Raw genomic sequence first — 21239 nt, forward strand, 5'->3', positions numbered from 1 at the left:
CTAGGCCCAGTTGGAGCATTAATTCTGCATACAGCATTATGCAAGTACTAAAGGTTCAATAGGTTTGCATGTGTCCGTCACAGCTTTAAGCCCTTTCTACTGCACTAGACAGCATTGTAGCCGCAGGGAGTGTGAGTTTATGAATGAGATGGTCTAAATAATGTGCGAACAGTCAACAAGTCCCTCCAGGAAATTGCGATTTTAAGATTGCAACAATTAATGCAAATTCAATCAACTGCTGCAAGACACACAAAAAAATCCAGCAATTTTCTTTTTCAAGTTTCTGCAATTTTATCCCAAATAAATAAATAAAATAAAATAAATAAAACTTGCAAAACCGCTACAAAATCAAGCATCTTTGATTGCAACAATCACGCACAAAAAACCTCAGCAAAATCCTGGAGGAACTGGTCAATGCAGTCAGATGAAAAGACTACAAAAATAAACTGAATTTTAACGTGGGTGAAAGTTACGAGGGACTAACTTTAATAACTTACAACTGTTTGTTAGCCCAGTAAAACCTCTGAGTGTCCCTCACCTGGGCTTCTCTGCAGGCTGCTGCTGTCTGCTGCTGGACTGGACCTTGACGGCTCCGCGGTGGGGCGACAGGTGAGAGGAGTCTTTGGGTGAGTGGCGGGGGGCCCTGGGTGAGTGGCGGGGCGAGACGAGCGGAGAGGAGCGTGCCCTGGGCTCCGGGGTGTGGGGCTGTGCCGCGGAGGTGGGGCTGGTGGTCGGGTGCTTCCTGGGGATGCGCTTGATGAGTCGGCTGACCCAGCGCTGCTGCTCCTCCTGGGAGTTGGCTAGCAGGAGGAGCTCTTTGGCGGTGGACATGTCGTAGTTCACTGCAGAAGAAAACAGATAACATATGGATTAAAGGGGCGGTAAGAATAATGTACTGCAAGCAGGGATGAGGAAGATTTATTTCCTTCCACTGAGATCAATTCTTTTGATGTAGCACTCACATGGTTCTTTGGATTTTGAAGGCCCTTTTCATGATTTTTGGGACCCAATTCGACATCATTCTTTGATGGATAATTGGCGAACTGTGTCACGCAGGCTAAACTTCATTTGGATGAGATCTTTCAGTATGTTACTGCCCATCTGTTAGGTCTAACAGGCAAGCCAGTTCTCAACCAGTCACAATCAGGAGAGATGGTGGGTGTTGCCTAGTGTGGAGAGGCTTAGAACTCTGCACCTACACTGTATATGTCTGTGTTTAAATAAAGATGATAGTCAACTGATGAATTGTCAACAAAATGTATATTGGTTAGGTCATAATTCCAGTAAAAATGCCAGCAGCAGGAAAAAAATTAGATTGATGTTTTTTTCTTGATATTTCCTATACTTACAGTTCATGTTTTTTTTTAAATGCATTTGTAAATTGTTGTGCCACCTGCATCACTGCAGATTTTAGGAACCCCACTGTTGGTGAAAACATGTAGGCCTATATGGCAACCCGAATGGGTCGAAACGTGTACATGTTACTCTTTTCTCACATAACAAACACATTTGATAATGACCAATCAAATACATTTCACTGTCACATTGGCCTATCACATTCTTTTCAGTACATCTATTAAGAAAAGTAGAGAAAAGAACATGATTGGTGTATCTGAGTGACATAATCTCGATGTGTAATTTTTTCCCTCTTCTGATTTCCTCCCCCAATTGTACTTGACCACATTCCCTTGCAAAGCTGTCCCGGTCATTGCTCCACCCCCTCTGCCGATCTGGGGAGAGTTGTAGACTGTAGATTGTAGCACGCATGCTTCCGACCGACCAGAGGAGGCACTAGTGCAACGATCAGGACTCATACCCTTAATCCTCCAAACGATCTTCCGGTACCATGTTTCCCCCCCAATATTTTGTATTTTATATTTCTTATAGAACACAAACAAAACAGACAAACAGGCTCAGACACAAGAAAAGAAAAGAAACAAAAACATACGAACATCATGAACATTCAATATTACAGTGGTGTAACAGCCACGTAAGGTGCTTATGTGCTTGTAAGCGATGTACTTGGGACCTCATGCAAGGGGTCTATAGGAAACCAGCCGGGCGAGTCTTCCGGTACCATGTTGAGATGAAAAAGCTCCATATGAACTCCATGTGAGCCCTGGACTCAGTGGACTCACCCTTGCAAGGCGCGATGACCTCCTCCTTTCGGTCCACGTGGTCTTTGTGGCACTTGGTGTGGCAGCGGCGGCACTCGAGGGCCGGTGGGGGCTTGAAGACGTTCCACAGCGGGCGGGTGCATGCCTCGCAGCTGGACGGGAAGTGATAGAGCGTGGGGATGAACTCGTGCCCCTTGTGGCCGATGTAGGAGGGACGCTCGCCGAAGGGCAGCGGCTCCACCGCGTACTCCTGCTCCCGTTTGCTCTCTCCCTCATTGGCATACAGGACCTAGGAACAGGAGGAGAAGGCAATTTTGTTGAAGCGTTATTGGAGTGGACGGGTGACATTGAGAAAAACAAAGGTGACAACAAATGTTTATAGTGACACGCTGGCAAAGATGGAGAGAGGACAGAAACAAAAGAGAACCTGGGGGGGGGTCTCAGTTTATGGGATAGCTCCCAGAATAACAAGCTCACTGAGAAAAAAAAACATTATTTGTGTGATCCGATCAAATTACCTGGAATATCCTTGGGATTTCTTTGGCTTCTGCACGGTACACATCAGTCTGAGTGACTGGTCGGACGTGGAACAGCTTACTGTGAGGGAGAGATGTGGCAGAGTTAAGCCTCCTCACCTAGGACAATAACTAATGATAATGATATAAGTATAGAGAGATTTAAATCATTCTAAGTCAACACAATGACCGTCTTCCCACCACAATAACGACTACAAACTCTGACAGGAGGAAGACTAGTTTCTTGAATCACACTCCAGTGACTTTCGTGCAAAGCATTTGCAGTGAATCACAATGGGTTCTTATCTTCACTAACCGTGCAGAAAGACTATATTGTGTATGTGGAAGACAGTTATAGTCTATATTGTGTATGCTGAAGACAGTTATAGTCTATATTGTGTATGCTGAAGACTAGGGCTGTGGCGATTCACTTATCTCCCGATTCGATACTATCACGATTCTTGGGTGCCGATTCGATTTATATTGCGATTCTTAAGTATTGCGATTCTACGATTATTGCGATTCGATATTACGATTTATTGCGATTTTTGTTTATTTTTTTCTTTTATTTTTTCAGTTTGTTTGCTTTTTTACACTAGATTAGAACATGGGAAAAGTTGAATCATACACTAGAGACTGTATATTATATCATGAGTAGGGCTGGGCGATATAGTTAAAAACAGGGGCGGACTGGGATCATAATTCAGGCCGGGCATTAGATACCAAGCAGGCCAGGCCGATATGGGCCAACGCGCGTGAAATTTGGGCCGTTTGAAGCCAGATTTGGGCCGTTTGAAGTCCAATTTTACAATGAGATGCACCCACTTTAACCCTGAAGTGTAATTATTACTTCAGACTAACTAATAAAGTAATAAAACCACTAGTAAACAAGTAGGCGGCGCCTGGCCTGCTGTTCAGTGAGTGGCCTGACTGCAAGCACACAATTATTTTTTTTTTTTTTGCGATTATCGATTCTGGAATAAAAGATCGATCCAAAAAATCGTGACATTAAAAATCGCGATACTTAGGTGAATCGATTTTTTCCCCCACCCCTACTGAAGACACAGTTATAGTCTATATTGTGTATGCTGAAGACAGTTATAGTCTATATTGTGTATGCTGAAGACAGTTATAGTCTATATTGTGTATGCTGAAGACAGTTATAGTCTATATTGTGTATGCTGAAGACAAAGTTATAGTGAAATATTGAAGTCAGGGTTGCAGCGAAATAAATCAAACTGTGCACACTGGACAGAAGGAGGGCGCTGGAGTGACTAACTTGATGTCCAGGATCATAAAGGGGTTGGACTGCTCTCTGTCCAGCTCACTGTGGTAGAACAGGATCTTCTTACTGCTCACCACCACATACTACATCAGGGAGGGGGCGGGGGGGGGGGGGGGGCAAGGGCAAAACAAGGTTAGTGGGGGAAATGACACTACAGCAATGGTGATTTAAAAAAAAATCTGTGACGATAAGGAATTATGAGGAAGGTGTCACCTTTTTGTCCCAGCCAAATCGCTTTGTGTTCTTGGCAGGCAGGGAGAGCCAGCCCTCCAGTCTGGTGTCTATGGAGAGGAAACGAGAAGATGTTCACTCAGAAGGGAGGTGTGAAGAGCTTAAAGGAATACTGTGACATTTTGAATCTAAGGTGGCAGATTGTTTGGTACCCCTTCACACACACTCATCACATTGAGGGAAACGTTTCCTCATTGAAACCTAGCCTCAAACCTGGTTTCAATGAGCAATGATTAGAATCCTAACCAGCCACTCTCAGACCTGATGATGAAAAATTACCTAAAAGTAGTGGTCGGCCGATATGGGTTTCTCAATGACCGATGCAGATATTTAGAGTGCAGGGTGGCCGACGGCCGATATATAGTGCCGATATCACGTAGATTTTTTTATTCATTCTTTTGTATCTGATAAAAAAAAACAATTTAATAATAACAAATTAGACACAAAATTGTCTGTTTGCATAATTAGATCTGCACAGTCCGCAGTGCACTTATTAAAAAAAATGATCAACTAAATAAATGTCCACAGGTAATCAGAAATCTAAACGTGGTTATAAAAACTTATCAATGAAACATATATATTTTTTAAACTCGCATAAAAAAAGTTTGTTGTTTATCGGCCTTGTGAGCGCAGGCATCGGCCGATGCTGATGATCTCAAAATGCCATAATCGGCCGATTAATCGGTCAATCACTACCTAAAGGGTCAAGGTATTCCTTTAACTTTAGGAGTAATGCTTCACAGCAAACTTCACTCTCAAACAGTCCAACAAGACACACACATGCGCACGCACGCACACGCACACACACACACACACACACACACACACACACACACACACACACACACACACACACACACACACACACACACCTCTTGTAGTGGAATAGATTTTAACACAGCAGGGCAAAGTCAAACTGAGTATGTGTGCATTTGCTGAACATACAACAGGATTAAAGCAGACTGAGTCAAAACAGAGATGCAGGAGGAGGGTCATGCTGGAACTTTGTCAGGCTTGAACCCGAGTTGTGGGTAATTCACTCTCAAACGTTTTGGTGGATAACAGCTGGAAGGTTTGTGAGAATCAACACTACCAATGTTATCACAGTTTCAATTTTCCATTTTGAAACGAGTGAACCTCAACCCAGGTTTGAGCCTCCATGCAGGGTCACCTGCACGCTCGGGCTCTGGGGGCTGATCGTAGGTGAGTGCCAGGGGGCGGCGGCCCCCGTCCACCTGCCCATCTCGCCCGCAGCCTTGTTGCTCCTCCTCGGAGTCAGAGCCCGAGTCGAAGAGGGCGCGAGCCGAGCGCAGGTCGGGCCGGGTGCCGATGGACACCGATTTGTGCGTGCGCTGGTAGGTGAAGGACATTGACTGGGAGGTGTGGGAGTGAGTGATGCGCACTGCGCCGCACGTACCCGGGGCAGAGGTGTCGAGAGGGGAAATGAGGGGAGAGGAAGCGTATAAAAGCAGGGGGGGGAAGGAAGAGGGGGGAACAGGTCAAAAACAACTAGGACTGGAAGATAAAGAGAGGGCAAGTGAAAACAGGAGGCGACTGAAAGGAAACAGGAAGACCACAGGAAGGGAGACTGCACAGAGAGGAATGCAGAAAGAGTTTGCGTGTATTTTCTTTTTTAAGAAATGGAGCCTTTGAATGGACACGTTGGTGGCAGATCATGATCGGTTTGAGATGAGGGGCACCGTGGTCTACCTGGGTAGCTGTCATCCATGTCCAGGTCGTTGCCGCTGCTGATGCTGGTGGAGTCCAGGGAGTGAACGCTGAGGGTGCTGATCTGGCAACGAAGCTGCTCGATGTCACTGTCCTTGCTGTCCAAAGCCATCTGGAGCTCCAGACGAACCTGGCTCTCATCCGCTATCAGCTGCACAACACACACACACACACACACACACACACACACACACACACACACACACACACACACGTATTGCTTCACAATGGAAGAGATGGGAATACAGAGAGATCCTTCCACTTAATGTTACTAATCTCTATTCAGCTGCCCTCACTTTTACAAGATCCATGTCTCTGTTGTTCGAAGGATTAAAGGGGCATTAGGTCATCTATGACCGTTAACGACTTCTACTGGTGACCAGTCTCTGAATGACTGCAGCCTGTAACTGACCCAAACAATAGTCAAGGAAGTCACATTTCCACAATTGAGGCAAGTTAGCTTGCTAATTCAGGGTATATGCAGGAATCCTGAAGTTAAATTCAATACCTTTTAAAACCTTTTTTTACGCCACTTTCGTCACATCAGTGACAGGTGTTGATGATGATGGTGCTGTGTGTGTGTGTGTGTGTGTGTGTGTGTGTGTGTGTACTGACCGCCTGCATGTCGTTGAGCTGAGTCTGGTACTTGATGATGGTGCTGTTGAGTTTGTCTCTCTCTGATCTCAGCTCCAGCTGCAGCTTCCTGTTCTCCTTCTCCTTGCGCCGCACCTCCGTCTCATTGCCGCGGTGACCGCCTCGCAGTGTCTCCCTCCGGGCCATGACCTCAGCTAGCTTGTTGACAGCCTGGGAGCGACAATACAGGTACAAATGTATGAGGAGAAATATGCAAGCAGTGAATCAGCTTAATCCAGCTTCCCACCCACAGACACAGGCAATTCTGACTGTATAAGAACCTGACAACGCAGTGGCTCGAACCTGCGACCCTGGTGTTGGTAGGCAGGGAATCTACCGCTGCACTACCTGGATGTCCAGTATTACTGCACATTATCCATTTCAAATTCCCATACTTTAGATAGATCTGTACATTATCAAATGGATTATCCATATTTCCCCTGAATCTCCAGACCTGTAGGAGTCCACACACACACACACACACACACACACACACACACACACACACACACACACACACACACACACCTGAATCTTTAGCGTCCTCTCATATTGCAGCTGCTTTTCAAAGGAGATCTTGACACAGTTCATCTGCTTCTCCCCGTCCTTGGCTTTGTGGACCTCTGAGTAAACGGCAGAGAGGAATAGAAACATCAATACAGAGCTCCTACACATTTTCACATAAAGTCCAGTAGTATAGTGCAATTTTCAAGATCAATATTTTGCTAGAATCTGTGTTCAGATATTTCTTTTTTTGTTTTGTTGAATAGGTGGAAAGCCCCAGGTCTTCAGCTATTAAATGCAATATTTTGAGTTATTATTCTTTAATACTAACTCTGCCAGCAGCCAATCAAACAAACGGACACAAAAAGATCATTAACAAATTCCTACAACATTTCGAATACTTGCTCCCCATAAATCTTCTGGGCATTTAAACAGGACTTATCATCATCTTTAGTGCACTTGGCTCAAAGAGACACTCACGCTGCTGCATTTCCTTCAGCTGGTTGTTGAGCTCCTCTTTCTCGCTGGCTAGGTTGGCCACATCCACTGTCAGGGTGCGATTGGACTCTTCCAGCTATAGGGGGCGTCAGGGGAGAGGTGAGAGTGTCTACTAACTTGATAAACAACGATTTGAATGATTTCTTCAAGGAAACTTTGTCACAACATATTTATACCAGGAATATAATTTGATGAAATTCAAATGGAAATTTAAAGTCCTACTCGGATAATAACAACAGAGCCTCCATTCTTTAATTATTCTTGGTGGATTGAAAGTAAGAGTCCCTCATTATTGCCACTAAAGTGTTCCAGTGTTGGAATTCCAAGAAAACCCACTTCCTGAATTAAATCAATTGGAAATGATGTGACCCAATGGAAAGTTCACTCCCTAATTGCACACATGTTGTTGTTGTTATTTCTTTTGTGTGTGTGTTTTTCGGAGAAGTGGGATTGGCACACATGATTATGTGATGTATATTATACAGTGTCTGGAATACATTTTGTGGAGACATTGCTTTGATGCTGAATGTCAATTTAAAATAAATTGCAAAAAGAAGAAAGAGAGAAAATGATTTGACCCAAACTGCCACTCCCCTAAATTACAGGATGATATCATATTTCCCATTGAATGACTACACCACACATACTACACATCCTATTACATTATGTACTACATTACATCATATATACCATATCTCATTTCCCACTGTCTTTCCCCACCTCCATCCCTCCCTCGCCCTCTCTCTCACCGAGCTGATGGTGGCCTCCTTTTCGCTGAGCTCCTGCTTGTGTCTGGCCATCATGTCTTTGATCTCCAGCTCCTTCATGATCTTCTCCTTCTCCAGGTCTGAGTACTGCTCCTCAGCAATGGAGCGAGCCAGCTGCTCCGAATCCGCCTTGGTCAGACTGATTTCCAGCTGGGCTGTTAGGGAATCCCTGCCAAGGCGGGAGGGAATATGAAAATTGTTAGTATTGGATAAAAGCTGGTGGACTGCTCTGCAAGAATACCGACAGCTGTCATTAGGTCAGAAGGAAATTGCGTATGGTCTGGACATAATATCTGACCGACCTCATCCTCAAGGCGTGGGAGCTACTCTGGATCCACTATGGGTAAAACAGTTGTGTCCACAGTTATTGTGGGTCTTCAAGCATCTGGGAAAACCACTAATCTGGTTAACCCACACTTATCACTTATCCACTTAAAAGTCCAAATCCTCTTAGCTGTGCAATGTGAACTTACAGTGGGCTAATAACACTAATCTGGATAAGGCTGTTAGATGATTAAAATGTGGATATTGTATTGTGATGCTATAGGTCCCTCAACTGTACTTTATCTGTACTATCTAGAGGAGAAACCAAGGAGGGACAATTGTATCCCACAATTCAGTGGGAAGGTGTCCTCTATATGGGACCAGAATCGTGGCCGGAAAGGGAGTAAAAATCTGACATTTAATTGTAAAATCTCACCATCTGTAAGGATGATCAGATCGCTAGTGTATTTCTCAAATGATTCAGGCAATTTCACGGGTTCAAAAACACCTTGACACTTGATTCATCACCTGGCAGCAATGTTAATTCTTACGTTTTACAGTTACATCTGAAAGAATGGCCTATGCAATGCTACTTGACAACTCCTTGCTTTAGTGCTTCTGGACTGGAAGCAGAGGGCTGCTGGTGCAGGCTGAGCAGTTACCTCTCCTCCTGGTACTCCTCCAGCCTCTGGTGGACCTCTTTGTAGAGCTTATTCCTCTCATCACACTCCTCCTTCAGCTCACGGATCTGCGTCTTGTAAAGGGTCTTGGAAGAAGACAGCAGAACATTCAATTGATAACACAAGTGAGGTAGTAGAGTATGTATAATACAGACAATAGATTACATCTAGTTTACATTACATCGATAAAGTACAGGCAGAGAAAATGGGGTGAAGTGAGGGAAAAGACTCAGATTCCCAATGAAGTCAAGTCACACATTTTTAGATCTATTTTGTGTTATTTCTTGTGATGTTATGTCATGTTAGCTATGCTGACGTTCACAACAAGCTGTAGAATTAAATACATTGTAATGCTAACTGGAATGAAGAGAGACCATGAGCAATGTTAATGATGTTAACGAGCTGTTGCATCCTACAAGTATCAGGTGTGAAACTGGGTCAATGAAGAAAGGAAGCTTAATGGGTAGAGTTACCGTGAAATATTGCTCCGCCTCCAGTTGATCCTTCAGCTCCTTCAACTGGCCGTCAGCCTCCTGCCTCTCCCTGTGATTGGATGACACAACTGTCAATCATTCCTCTGGACCAACTGAACACCAGCGCCAAAGCATTTGTACTTGTGTGTTTTAACCTGCGCAGCTCCTGGTTCTGTTTCTCCAGACTCTGCTTCATGTCCAGCAGGTGGTTGAGCTCCTGTTTGAGCTGCTTCTCTGAGGAGCGCAGCATGGACGCCTGCTGGCTCTGCACCTTCAGGTCGTTCTGGCTCAGACTCCGCTTCTGGATCTCCTGCTCCAGGCGCAAGCTCAGGGTTTTCACCTGGGACGGGAACACACACGCAACATCTTTGGCGGTTCTCTCACTGGCACAGTTAGGAGGTCATAGGTCAGGCACTCAATTCAAACTACAGAAAGAAGTAGTGTGACACACACCTCTTCAGAGAGTTTATCCTTCTGTGCCTGCAGCTCAACCAGCTTGTTCTGGGCCTGATTGTAGTCACAGTCCAGCATGGAGCGCTCCTTCTCTAGTTGGAGCATCTTGCCCTCCACCTGGAGCTTCAAGCTGCGCTCCTCGTGGAGGGTGCACTCCATCTCTGGACCAGAGAAAATAGCCAGGAAAAACAATGATAAAGGTTATCTACATTGCATTCAATGCCAGACCTGGGTCACACAGTTCTCGCTGTTTCTAACCTGCTGGGAGAACCAGATGAGTGGGCGAGTTTCAGAAAGACAATCACAGCAATGTGTATGAAGGGCAATTTATTATACTTGTCTGTCAGCTTACCTGACACTAACTAAACTGAACAAGACAGAGTTATTTGCAAATCCTATTTGACCAAGGTCTGCTCTATCAATCAACCCTCCAAGTACCATCTCATTCCTCACTCAGTTTCTACAGTATGTAAGGTGCATCCAGACACTTCTGTGTAAAATACACTAGTTTAAACGACACTGACTAAATGCCTATGCTGTAATCCCACAGCCCTGTTGCAGTTTATTGTCCTCCCACTCGCTCACCTTTCATGGCCCGTGACTTGGCCTCCTCCATGGGCTGATGGATCTTGTTTTGATCAGCAAGCTTTGCTTTAGTGGCCTTGTGCTCTGCCTCCTCTTGCTCCAGACTCTGCTGGAGGGACTTCAGCTTGAACGTCAGGTCAATCTCTTGGTTGCTCTTCTCCTATTGAGCCAAGGGGGATATTATTTCATGATGCACGTTTTGTATCGATGGTGAATGTACTTTTAAACTTATTGCATAGGAGAAACCACAGGGCACATTTTCACAATGCGGGACAATTTCTGGCCTAATCTAAAAAAACTCAAACATTAAGTTTCTGGAAGGAGCATCTATTGACCTAGCCTGGAAACTCATCCCATGTTGGCAATTAGCCATTGGAAATCAAAACCGACCTTCTGAAGGTCAATGAGCTTCTGCTGGAGTCGCTTCTTCTCATTGAGGGCCTTTGAGAGAGATGACTTGACCTCTTTCACCTCTTCTTCCAGGCCAGAGATACGCCCTGAGACAACATGGAGGAGGAAGGGAGCAAAATACAATGAGAGGGCTTGTAACATTTGACATGGTGGCGTTATTATTGCTAGGATTTAACTGTATGACACATTGTGTACATCTCTGTTCAATCTGTAACAATCTTGTCCATTATGTCTGTACGCAGACTATCGTTATTGAATTATTTTTGTTGTGTGTGTTTTAAACATTTGCACATGACACAAGCTTGTAATGAAAGATAGAAACAACATGGAAATGTGTCTGCACAGTTCAGCTTCAATCATACACATGATGCTAGATGAGACATTACATAATGTCCCTGCACACATTTGGCCTCCAATGTGCCAAAACACAGATATTTATTTTGCCTCTCCACCCAAATGGAGACTTTTAGCAGGGAAAAAGCATGATACAACGGTGAAGCTGCTATTACGATCTGTCCCCTCTGACTCTAGTGAATGACCCAGCCTGCCTGCACTGAGTATCCTGGACACTGCTATTACAATTTGTCCCCTCTGACTTGAGTGAATGACCCAGCCTGCCTGCACTGAGTATCCTGGACACTGCTATTGCGATCTGTCCCCTCTGACTTGAGTGAATGACCCAGCCTGCCTGCACTGAGTATCCTGGAGTTTGAAAACAAAGGGTCTCACAAGAGGTGCTGGCTCTGGTCTGGCTTTGGCTTTTACAGCCTCTTGCTTCAGTCAGGCCCACTTTAAGCCTTCTGAACACATGTTTCCATCTATGATCAGATCTTTCCCCAGGCCCGCTCCAAAACAACAATCCACATAAAACCAGGTCCAGCTCTAAACCCCAATTCCTGTGTAATTCCTTTTCCCTGCTACCCAGTGGACATTTAGTTCAGTAGTTTTCGCTGTGCCGGCACTGCCGGGCCATTAAGTCCTGTATTTTAAGATCCTTAACAGTTTCATTACCGGTAGTTAAGACAGTGAATTAACTTTTTTGCCTGGTGGATTCCAGATTTGCCAGCATTTAACTATTTTTTAAAGCCAAATTTACTTTTGGAATAGAAAGGAACCTCTTGTTGCCTGCCAACATGGGGAGTACAGTAGAAACTTAACAGCCACATCTTAGCAGCATTCTTCTGCTGTTTAGAGTCTCACTGTGTAGAATGTAAGTAGTAAACAGCCTCTCTCAACTCTTTAATGTAAGTAAGTAAACAGGCTCTCTCAACTCTTTGGGGTTTCATTATTCGGGGGGGACTGTGGCTCAGGAGGTCGGTGGTTCGATCCCCGGCTCCTCCAGTCCGCATGTTTAAGTGTCCTTAGGCAAGATACTGAACCCCAAATTGCTCCCGATTGCTGTGCCAGCACCCTGCGTGGTAGCTTGCTGCGTACGATAAAAGCGCTATACAGTACCATATTCAGCATATTAAAACAGCTCTGAAGCCTTCAGTATAACACAGAGGGTCACGTCTCACCCTGCAGGTCGGCAATGGTCTCTGTCCCGAGGTTGCGGTCTCTCTTCTCAGCCTCCAGCTCTGCCTGTAGGCCCATCAGCTGCTTCTCCAGGTCCATCTTGCTGTTATCCAGCTGGCTGCACCTGTCCTGCATGTCCCTGAGGCTGGCCTCCAGCCCCACAGCCTGCTTCTGCACCTCCAACTGGCTCTTCTTCAGCCGACCCGCCGCCTCCTGCTCAGCCTCCAGCACGGCCGTGACCTCCTCTAGCTGCAGAGCACAGAAGTTAACGTGAAGCATTATTCATCCAGTTTTACTGGGTCAAACCAAGACATTCAGCTATATTTAGAATCAGGCCAGACCATAGAACATTTCACTCAGACCAAAACTTAAAAAAAATAGTGCATTTTTTTCATGCTTTTTTTGTTATGGTCTGAGTGAAATGTGCTATGGTCTCTCCTGATTCTAAATATAGCCGAATCGCTTGGTTTGACCAAGTAAAAGGTTTTAAGGCCATTGTGAATGCAATTTAAGACCTATTTCACATCTATACTGGCAGAAAGGTACAATGGTTATGAATGAAAATCGGGCTTTGATGCACGCGATGTGAAAGAGGGATGGCAGCAGGTGTTTGATGCTGGCTTTTTATAGCAGCTTTATGTGAGACTGAAGTTTCATTTGAAATAAATCCAGTCCAACTTAAGTCATTTTAACCCTGTCACTCACAGTTTAAACATGCTAACAAGCTATACAATGTATTAAAAAAATTATACAGTGAACCAATGGGACCATTATGAAAATATTAATATATACAGAATATAACAATTAGGGAGCTATGTGAAAACTATTTCATGGCGCACATGAAAGTGCAATTTCATAGTTGCATGAAATTGCACAGTGAAGGTTAACTGAAGATATGAGCTGAAGTCTAAACAGCCCCTCCTCACTTGTCTCTGCAGCTGAAGGTTCTTCTCAGTGGAGATGTGCGAGCTCTGGTTCCTCCTCTTCAGCTCCTCCAGCTGGTCCCTCAGGTTGTTCACTGATACAGACAAATAAGAGAGGAGATGAAGACGAGAATATACAGCACGTCTGACGCGACAGGGCTGATTCCTCAACAGAAAAACAGCTCACCTAGAAACCACAACAATTTTAGGACCTCTGCATGGGAGATACACAGCTACATGTATATTTAACGTCATGCGAGACCTTTTAAGGCCTTGGGTTTAGATATTAGACAGATAATAGACACATTTTAAGACTTCTCCAGACACTTCTTCTTGCCGACACGCTGGTTGAATTAAAATAGCAGGTCCTCACGTTCGTTCTCCAGGATGCGCTTCCTGTCCGTCTCGATCTCCACCTTGCGCAGGTTATCGGCACTCTGGTGCTGCAGCAGCGCGCGCTCTCTCTCCAGCTGCCTCAGGGACGACTCCACTCTCTGCCTGCTGCTCATCTGGTCGGGGGAGGGGGTGAATTCACAAACAACGTCACCCAGATGACAACGTTTGGCCTAACGTAGCAAATGGTCAAAATGGCATCCATCCATTCACCCGGTCCTTACCTCCTCGTCTAATTCTTTGACCAGCTTCTCTAAACGGTTGGTGGTATTTCTGGGGAAGGAAGAGTTAACGGGTATCTTAGTATTAGGATAAGTACATTAAAATATGCAAATATGCAGTGTGTGTGTGTGTGTGTCTGTGATAAGAGTTCACTGAAGTTTGTTTCAGTCCTTAAAATATTCCTACTTTCTTCTTGCACGATAACAAATAGTACATTCTTCACGCAGCGTAGGCACATTCCGCGGGAGCGAGAGCAGGGTGTGTGGCAGATAGAGTAGCTTCAAAGTGGTATCAATTTAGAGTTAATTAGGCTCATCATTTGTCTTAAATCTATGGCAGTCATATCGAGGTTTGCACTGTCAAGAGGCAGTAAATTCATTTTTAAAGATTTAGCCCCGGCTTTGCGATGGTACGGTCATATTTTAGACACCGGAATCAATCACCAATTTCAGCTAGATAAATACACCCCTACCACACATTCAAGTCAGGACTGTCTATTTTTATGTTTGCAATACTTTTTAAATCTGCTGACTGAGCAGAGGTTGGCTGATGGAAAATCATATTAAATGACTCTGTTGCTGACTTGATCGATGTTTGATCTCTCTTGTATAAGAGCAGGTGCTACTCTGCCATCAACAAATATGAGCACAAGGTTCTGATGTTCTGTTAATGCTCATCAACATATATAAACATTATACTCTAATATTGTTTTCTGTAGGAATCAAATTGTCTAATTAAGTGCCATTGTTAGCACTACAGTGTATCCAAAAATAAACAACACATTCCCCATAAACCCTGTTGCTTCCTGTCATAAAGAGGAAGTTGCTATGTAAAAAACTCTGACACAGTGGTACACAAAGTGTAAAATACAATGTGGAGGCTTATTGACTCAGTTTAGAAAAGCCAATTGCATGTAAAAATGTAACACACACTTTAATTGTATGATTGTGGCTATTGTTACTACCTAGCATGATTGATTGATTGATTTTTATTTATGGATATAGAGAAGACAATTTACAAAAGAAAATTCCAAAGGATAACATGTTAAAGTGAGAACACTTATTTCCAACATGGTCCCTGCTGTTGTAGGACAGAACGCACAACACATAACATGTAAAAAGTCAGTCATATCAATATACAATTTCTAATCAATATACCATTTCTTATCCGTAACCAGACACCTAAAATCATTAAAACAAATAACAAAACAAAAACATGAAAATCGGCAACAATTTCAGAGAACCAAATCCAAGAACAAAAACAACAATATCACAAATTAAAAACACTGTTTTGCTGGCGGCAAAACCTGTCCTCTAGCTAGCCACTTTACTCCAAAGATGATCCCGGACCTGCCTTCTAAAGACACCTCTCGACTCTGACAGCTTGATACCTAGGGGAAGGCTGTTCCACAGCAAGGACCCAGTATAAAAAAAGGAGCTTCGAGCTGCTACACTATTCACTCGTGGTACCTTGCATGAGCGCACACTAGCCCTGGTGTTGTGACCATGCTGGGTATGGACCATTGTTATCTGTGAGCCCAGATACATGGGGGCAGTACCATTGATGATGTTATACATATGGTTTAGCTTTAGCTGTTCAATCCTAAACTCAACAGGCAACATACCCACCTTTTTGAATTCGTTTCCACCTACATGTGTCCTAGGAGGAACATTCAGTGAATAACGAATTATATTATTTTGCATAACCTGCAACTTCTTCTGTAATTTCATGTTCAGACCACTGTACCAAGCTGAACAGGCAAAATCAAAGTGGCACTGTATCAGTGCTGTTACAAGGAGTTTTTTAATAGTAATATCAAACTGCCTTGTTCTGCGATACAGAAACTTGAGTTTACTGGCACTTTTTGATAATATTTTCTCAGCAGTAGCCTCTCCTGAGAGACTGATCCAGAGTGATCCCAAGGTACGTAACACAAGCCTGTGAGACGATTTCAGTACCTTCACATGTAACCTTTATCTTGCTCGACTTCTGCAGCCTACGCTTAGTGGCGAACAGAATTGACTCAGTTTTGCCTAAGTGCAGTGACAATTTGTTGTCAATGAGCCACTCCCTTACATTTTCTAACTCCCTACTAAGAGTGATCTCAATATCATGGATATCTTTCCCAGACACTAGTAGGGAAGAGTCATCAGCATACAAAATAAGTTTACATTTTACTGCCGCTGGCATGTCATTAACATAAATGAGAAATAAAATAGGCCCTAAAATTGAACCCTGCGGCACACCACAGGTGACACTCATGGGTTCAGACAGGGTCCCCTCAACATCACAGAGCTGGGTTCTCCCTGTGAGATAAGATTTGAACCAGTTTAAAGCTGCAGACCCAAATCCCATACTCTGAAGTTTGGATAAAAGTATAGAGTGATCTACTGTGTCGAACGCTTTCTGTAGGTCCAATAATACCATGCCAGTGTAGTTACCATTTTCACTTTCTTGTCTGATGGAATCACAGAGGTGGATGAGGCAGGTATCAGTGGAATAGGCTGCTCTAAAGCCAGACTGGAAATCATACAGAAGGTGGTGCTGGATCATATACTCTTCCATTTGATCAAACACAGCTCTCTCCAATAACTTGGATATGGTTGGTAAAATCGATATGGGTCTGTAGTTTCCTACGTCAGACCTGCTATTCTTTTTAAACAGGGGGAGGACTCTTGCCTGCGCCCATTTGTAGTTTTTTGTTTTTCTTTGTTTGTTTGTATTATGCTCTCAAAAAATGATAAACACGTAAAAAAGTACCACAGACTACATGTGACCGCATACGGCATAACGGAAAATTCCAATGGGAAAGGCAACAGAAAGTTAGGATTTTAGAACTGATATTAAATTTGAAATATGAGCCGGTATTCCTATTAAAAACTTGGTAACTGTGCCCAGCCCTCTGTGTGTGTGTGTGTGTGTGTGTGTGTGTGTGTGTGTGTGTGTGTGTGCGTGCGTGTGCGTGTGCGTGCGTGCGTGTGTGCGTGCGTGTTTTGAGTCCAGGCGTACCTGCACTTCTGTTCCAGGTCATCTTTGACCTGCATTTCATGGTTGAGCTGCTCCTCCAGCCGATGTAGTTTCTTGTGCAGCTGGTCAGACTGAGGAACAGCAGAGAAGAAGACTTATCTAGCACACATTATATCATTCATCTAATCTGTTACCATATTATCACATGATCTGCAAATCTACATTCTATGTTACTCAGGATTGTTTGAGAATCAGGGCATCTTTCTTCCAAAGTTGCAGAAGAGAAGAAGCTCCATTGCCCAGACTTAAACTGAATGTGTGATGGGGTTTTATACCCAATTAAGCTTTAGATTATTTAAAACTCAGATTTTCTATTGTTTTCATGTGTGGGTTAGGTTTGAGAAAGACAAACTACTCTCCTTCTCTGTCCATGCGGGACAATCCATTAATTATGAACTTGCTGAAGTTCACTAGAATTTCAGATGAATTATATTGAGAATGACGTGTTTGATTTCAGTAGAGTATTGTCAAGTGAGTAGACCTTGCGCTATATTAAATTTAAACTGCAGATTTCTCTCACCTGCTGTGAAAATGCAGCGTGGCAAACTTCCACATGAAAGCACCTACCTCTTCCTTACTGTCTGAGCAAAAGTCCTTTTCCTCAGAGTTATCCGTGCAGTCTTCTGAGTCCTCCTCAGAGCCGCCTTTATTTCCACTCAGCAGCCTAGAGGGAGTGGGTGTAGGGGGGGGCAGAGGAGAGGAGTGGGTGTAGGGGGGGGGGGGGGGGGGCAGAGGAGAGGAGTGGGTGTAGGGGGGGGGGGCAGAGGAGAGGAGTGGGTGTAGGGGGGGTGTAGAGGAGAGGAGTGGGTGTACACACCTGTAATTGAATAGACCCTTTTCACGGGGGGCATTTTGTGTCGAAAAGGCAGGGTAAACACAGGTGCAAGCAAAACAGTAATGAGGGTTTCCAACTTCCAATTATGGAGGTTGGAAACCCTCATTAGTGTTTTGCTTGCACCTGTGTTTACCCTGCCTTTTCAACACAAAATAGCCGCTGTGAAAAGGGTCAATCGACTGGAGGTGCATGAGGTGGTTTCCTTCGCTGTCCGAGGGCCCGCCCTCTGCCACCGAGTGACACATCTTGCCCTAACCATATGCAATGTGTGACCATGCCCATTCACTGATCAAGGCCAGGGAGGGAGGGGGGTTGCACATCCACAATACTGACTAGGTCCTTGATACAGAAGCAGGTGATAGAGTGAATTTACTCACTTTAATTATTAAAATATACAAGGGGTGGACAAAATAATGGGGAAAAACCAGTGCAAAAGGACTAACTTTGAAGTGACTCAATCACATTTGCTAAGGCAGCTACACAAGCAAACCATATTTAGCGGAATGCGAACTAGCAGTATGTGTCAACTTAAAAAGGTCCGACAGGCACCACTTTTAGAAATGAGTTTTCAAAGCAACGAACAGACCAAACTAACAGATCCAAAAAAGGCCAAACAGTTGGTGCCTGATCAACGGTTTATCATTTACAAAACCTGTAACAATAGTTACTGTGCCAAGAAGAACAAAAAAGTGATGACAACATACAGTACAGTATGCCAAATACTGGTTTGCCAGTGCATTGCCAGTGGTTACAAGGCAAGACACTCATACATGGACACTTAACAGGCCAGTTGTTAAACACCACAAGACTCAGAAATGAGCAGCAGCAATGAATCAGCACCTCTGACACAGTCTCAACAGAAGCAGTAAATTGTGAGCTTCACATAGCAGAGATAATAAACAGCGTGTATCCCTAAATACACAGAACCTGCTGTCCGGAGTACAACACTGGGCTATGGAAGAAAAGAGTGATAGTTGTAGTCAGCCTTGTTCCTACATCTGGATGGGTTCAAGTCAAAGGACGCCTACAACCCAGAATGACTGTTGCCAACACTTAAAACATGGTGGATCTGTAATGGTGGGAGGAGCCATTATTCCAATGATTGCTCCACAAGGTTATATAACGCTCAAGGAATCCCAGGCCCTTTTACAGAACCAGGTGCAAATCCTGTTCCCTCGTGATGTCTCCAATATTCAAAGATGATTATTATACCCCCCATATACAGCACACCGCTAAACAAATTCCAGAGCACTTTCAGGAACACCAGGAACGGCTTACATCACCTCCCCAATCTCTAGACCTAAACATCAGCCAACCTTTAGGAGGCACAGTGTCTGAAGTAAATCCCCCCCCCCCCCCCCCCCCGTCTTCATCCTTCAGAGCAGTGGAGGCTTTCCTCACTGTTGACCCAGACTGTTTTTAGTCGCAGACGACAGACTCATGTCAAAGAGAAGTACTGTAAAAGGCCAAGAATGTCTTGATTAGGGGTGGGACAAAATATCGATACCCACGTTATCGCGATATTTCCACCCGCGATACGTTATCGATACACTGGCGCCAAGTATCGATATGTTTATTAATTTTTTTTTTTTTTTTTTTAATAAACAGGCTAAAATATTATGCTGTGTGTGGTAGTTGAAACATAGTTTCAAGTTGACTTTATTTATGTTTGTAGTTGAAACAAAAACATAACTACTGTAGGCTACATGAATGGAAATGTTTGATCATTAATATCTACTTTTAGAAATTATATAGGTAGGTAGGTAGGTTATATAGGTTTTCTTGTTTTAATAGTAATAATAAAAAGACTTAATGTGTAACTTTTCCTCCGTGGTATCGAAAATGGTATGAGTGAGTGAGTGAACTCAGAGAGTTCATGTCAATTCTGCTAATAAATGCATAATACATGATTTTTTGCCTTCAGAGGTATTTTTTTCACTTGTTACACAGGTATCGTGATGTATCGTCTTCCAATATATCGCAGTATCGCAGTATCGTGATATATCGTTATCGAGGGCCAAGTATCGTGACGATATCGTATCGTGAGCTACTCAGCGATTCCCACCCCTAGTCTTGATTGAGTCTTTAGATCCGTCAGCGTTATGAAGAAGTGGCTGAAAAAAGAAAGCCCTTGTGGTTGACCCGTTGCAGATGAAACCGCTAAGGCACAGCGTGTATCGTTTCTTTTCTACGACATTCAGTGATCCAGACCGGGGTGTTGCTAGACTATCATGGGTGAAGAGGGCTTAGTTAAAGGGGGTGTGTGGCTTAGTTAAAGCGGGTGTCGGAACAAGGCGGCAGTGTAGAGCTGGAACAGGCAGACAGTGTGTGACTGCTGGACGACTGTATTAAAGGTCTGGGAGTGAATCTGACTTTCGCTGCCTCTCTCAGTGCTGACCTTAAGCCCATTTCCTCACAGCACAGAGACAGAGAGGCCCTTAAAGCGCTTCACGCACACGTGCCAAATGTGGCTTTTATACAAATCCAATATCACTAACAAATGTATATGATGTTCAAAATACACTGCAAAAGTATGAAGTGAGCAAATGTATGAATCCTGGAAGGAAAAAGTACGAGCACAGCAGCATTGACAAGATGCCATAGACATCGTACAGGACGATATTAGAATAAAACGGAACACTTACTGGTCCTCCTTGAAGTAAGTAAAGCCCACAAATGGTAGCTGGTTGCCAACAAAGGCTCTGGGTGGAGGGAAGGTCTCAGCGGCGCCCTTATCATCCTCGATTTCATCAAAGTTGCTGGTGTCTATGTCACTGCTCAGTTCTGGCACGACTGGAGCTACAGCTGGAAGAGAGAGGGAGAGGGGGGAGGAGAGGAGGGAGGGGGGAGGTGAGGAAAGGGAAAGATGTCGTCTTACATTAGCTTGACTATCAGCGGAATGGCTTTCAATTAGGAGAAAATACAGAATAAAAAGACAGGCTATTTGAATTGAAGATACTTCTGATAATCATGGGACACCGATGTTAGCAGTACCTTTGAGCAAACCCTATATGCCAACGCTGCTGCCGCTGGTAGTAGCATTGAGCTGTGGGCAGGTTGGCGTGAGGCTGACACCACTCCTTTGCTCGTACAGTGCGAGCTTTGTGCCCCCACACACAGCGCGGCTTTCACAGACGCAGCCTAAACACACACGGTGACGTGACGGGAGAGGAGGCTGTG

The 21239-nt window shown here is 44.2% G+C and overlaps 1 protein-coding gene across 2 annotated transcripts in view; it reads right to left on the reverse strand.

The window, feature by feature from the left end:
* LOC310782756 (rho-associated protein kinase 2-like) overlaps window positions 1-21239 on the reverse strand; it is a 51332-nt gene that overhangs the window by 2585 nt on the left and 27508 nt on the right. For both annotated transcript variants that reach the window (XM_083643493.1, XM_083643492.1), the window contains 23 exons: window positions 20705-20864; window positions 17792-17888; window positions 17207-17295; window positions 14200-14248; window positions 13956-14091; window positions 13586-13677; window positions 12662-12908; window positions 11124-11230; window positions 10734-10893; window positions 10149-10309; window positions 9851-10035; window positions 9696-9765; window positions 9205-9308; window positions 8261-8447; window positions 7494-7587; window positions 7038-7132; window positions 6492-6680; window positions 5859-6027; window positions 4131-4198; window positions 3912-4000; window positions 2636-2714; window positions 2139-2406; window positions 539-842 (listed from right to left, as the gene is read on the reverse strand). In XM_083643493.1, coding sequence (XP_083499619.1) covers window positions 539-842; window positions 2139-2406; window positions 2636-2714; window positions 3912-4000; window positions 4131-4198; window positions 5859-6027; window positions 6492-6680; window positions 7038-7132; window positions 7494-7587; window positions 8261-8447; window positions 9205-9308; window positions 9696-9765; window positions 9851-10035; window positions 10149-10309; window positions 10734-10893; window positions 11124-11230; window positions 12662-12908; window positions 13586-13677; window positions 13956-14091; window positions 14200-14248; window positions 17207-17295; window positions 17792-17888; window positions 20705-20864 — 3199 coding nt within the window. The remainder of the gene's footprint in view (window positions 1-538; window positions 843-2138; window positions 2407-2635; window positions 2715-3911; window positions 4001-4130; window positions 4199-5858; window positions 6028-6491; window positions 6681-7037; window positions 7133-7493; window positions 7588-8260; window positions 8448-9204; window positions 9309-9695; window positions 9766-9850; window positions 10036-10148; window positions 10310-10733; window positions 10894-11123; window positions 11231-12661; window positions 12909-13585; window positions 13678-13955; window positions 14092-14199; window positions 14249-17206; window positions 17296-17791; window positions 17889-20704; window positions 20865-21239) is intronic.

This window comes from Poromitra crassiceps (genome assembly GCF_964638095.1).
Source record: "Poromitra crassiceps genome assembly, chromosome: 9".
Lineage (NCBI taxonomy): Eukaryota > Metazoa > Chordata > Actinopteri > Beryciformes > Melamphaidae > Poromitra > Poromitra crassiceps.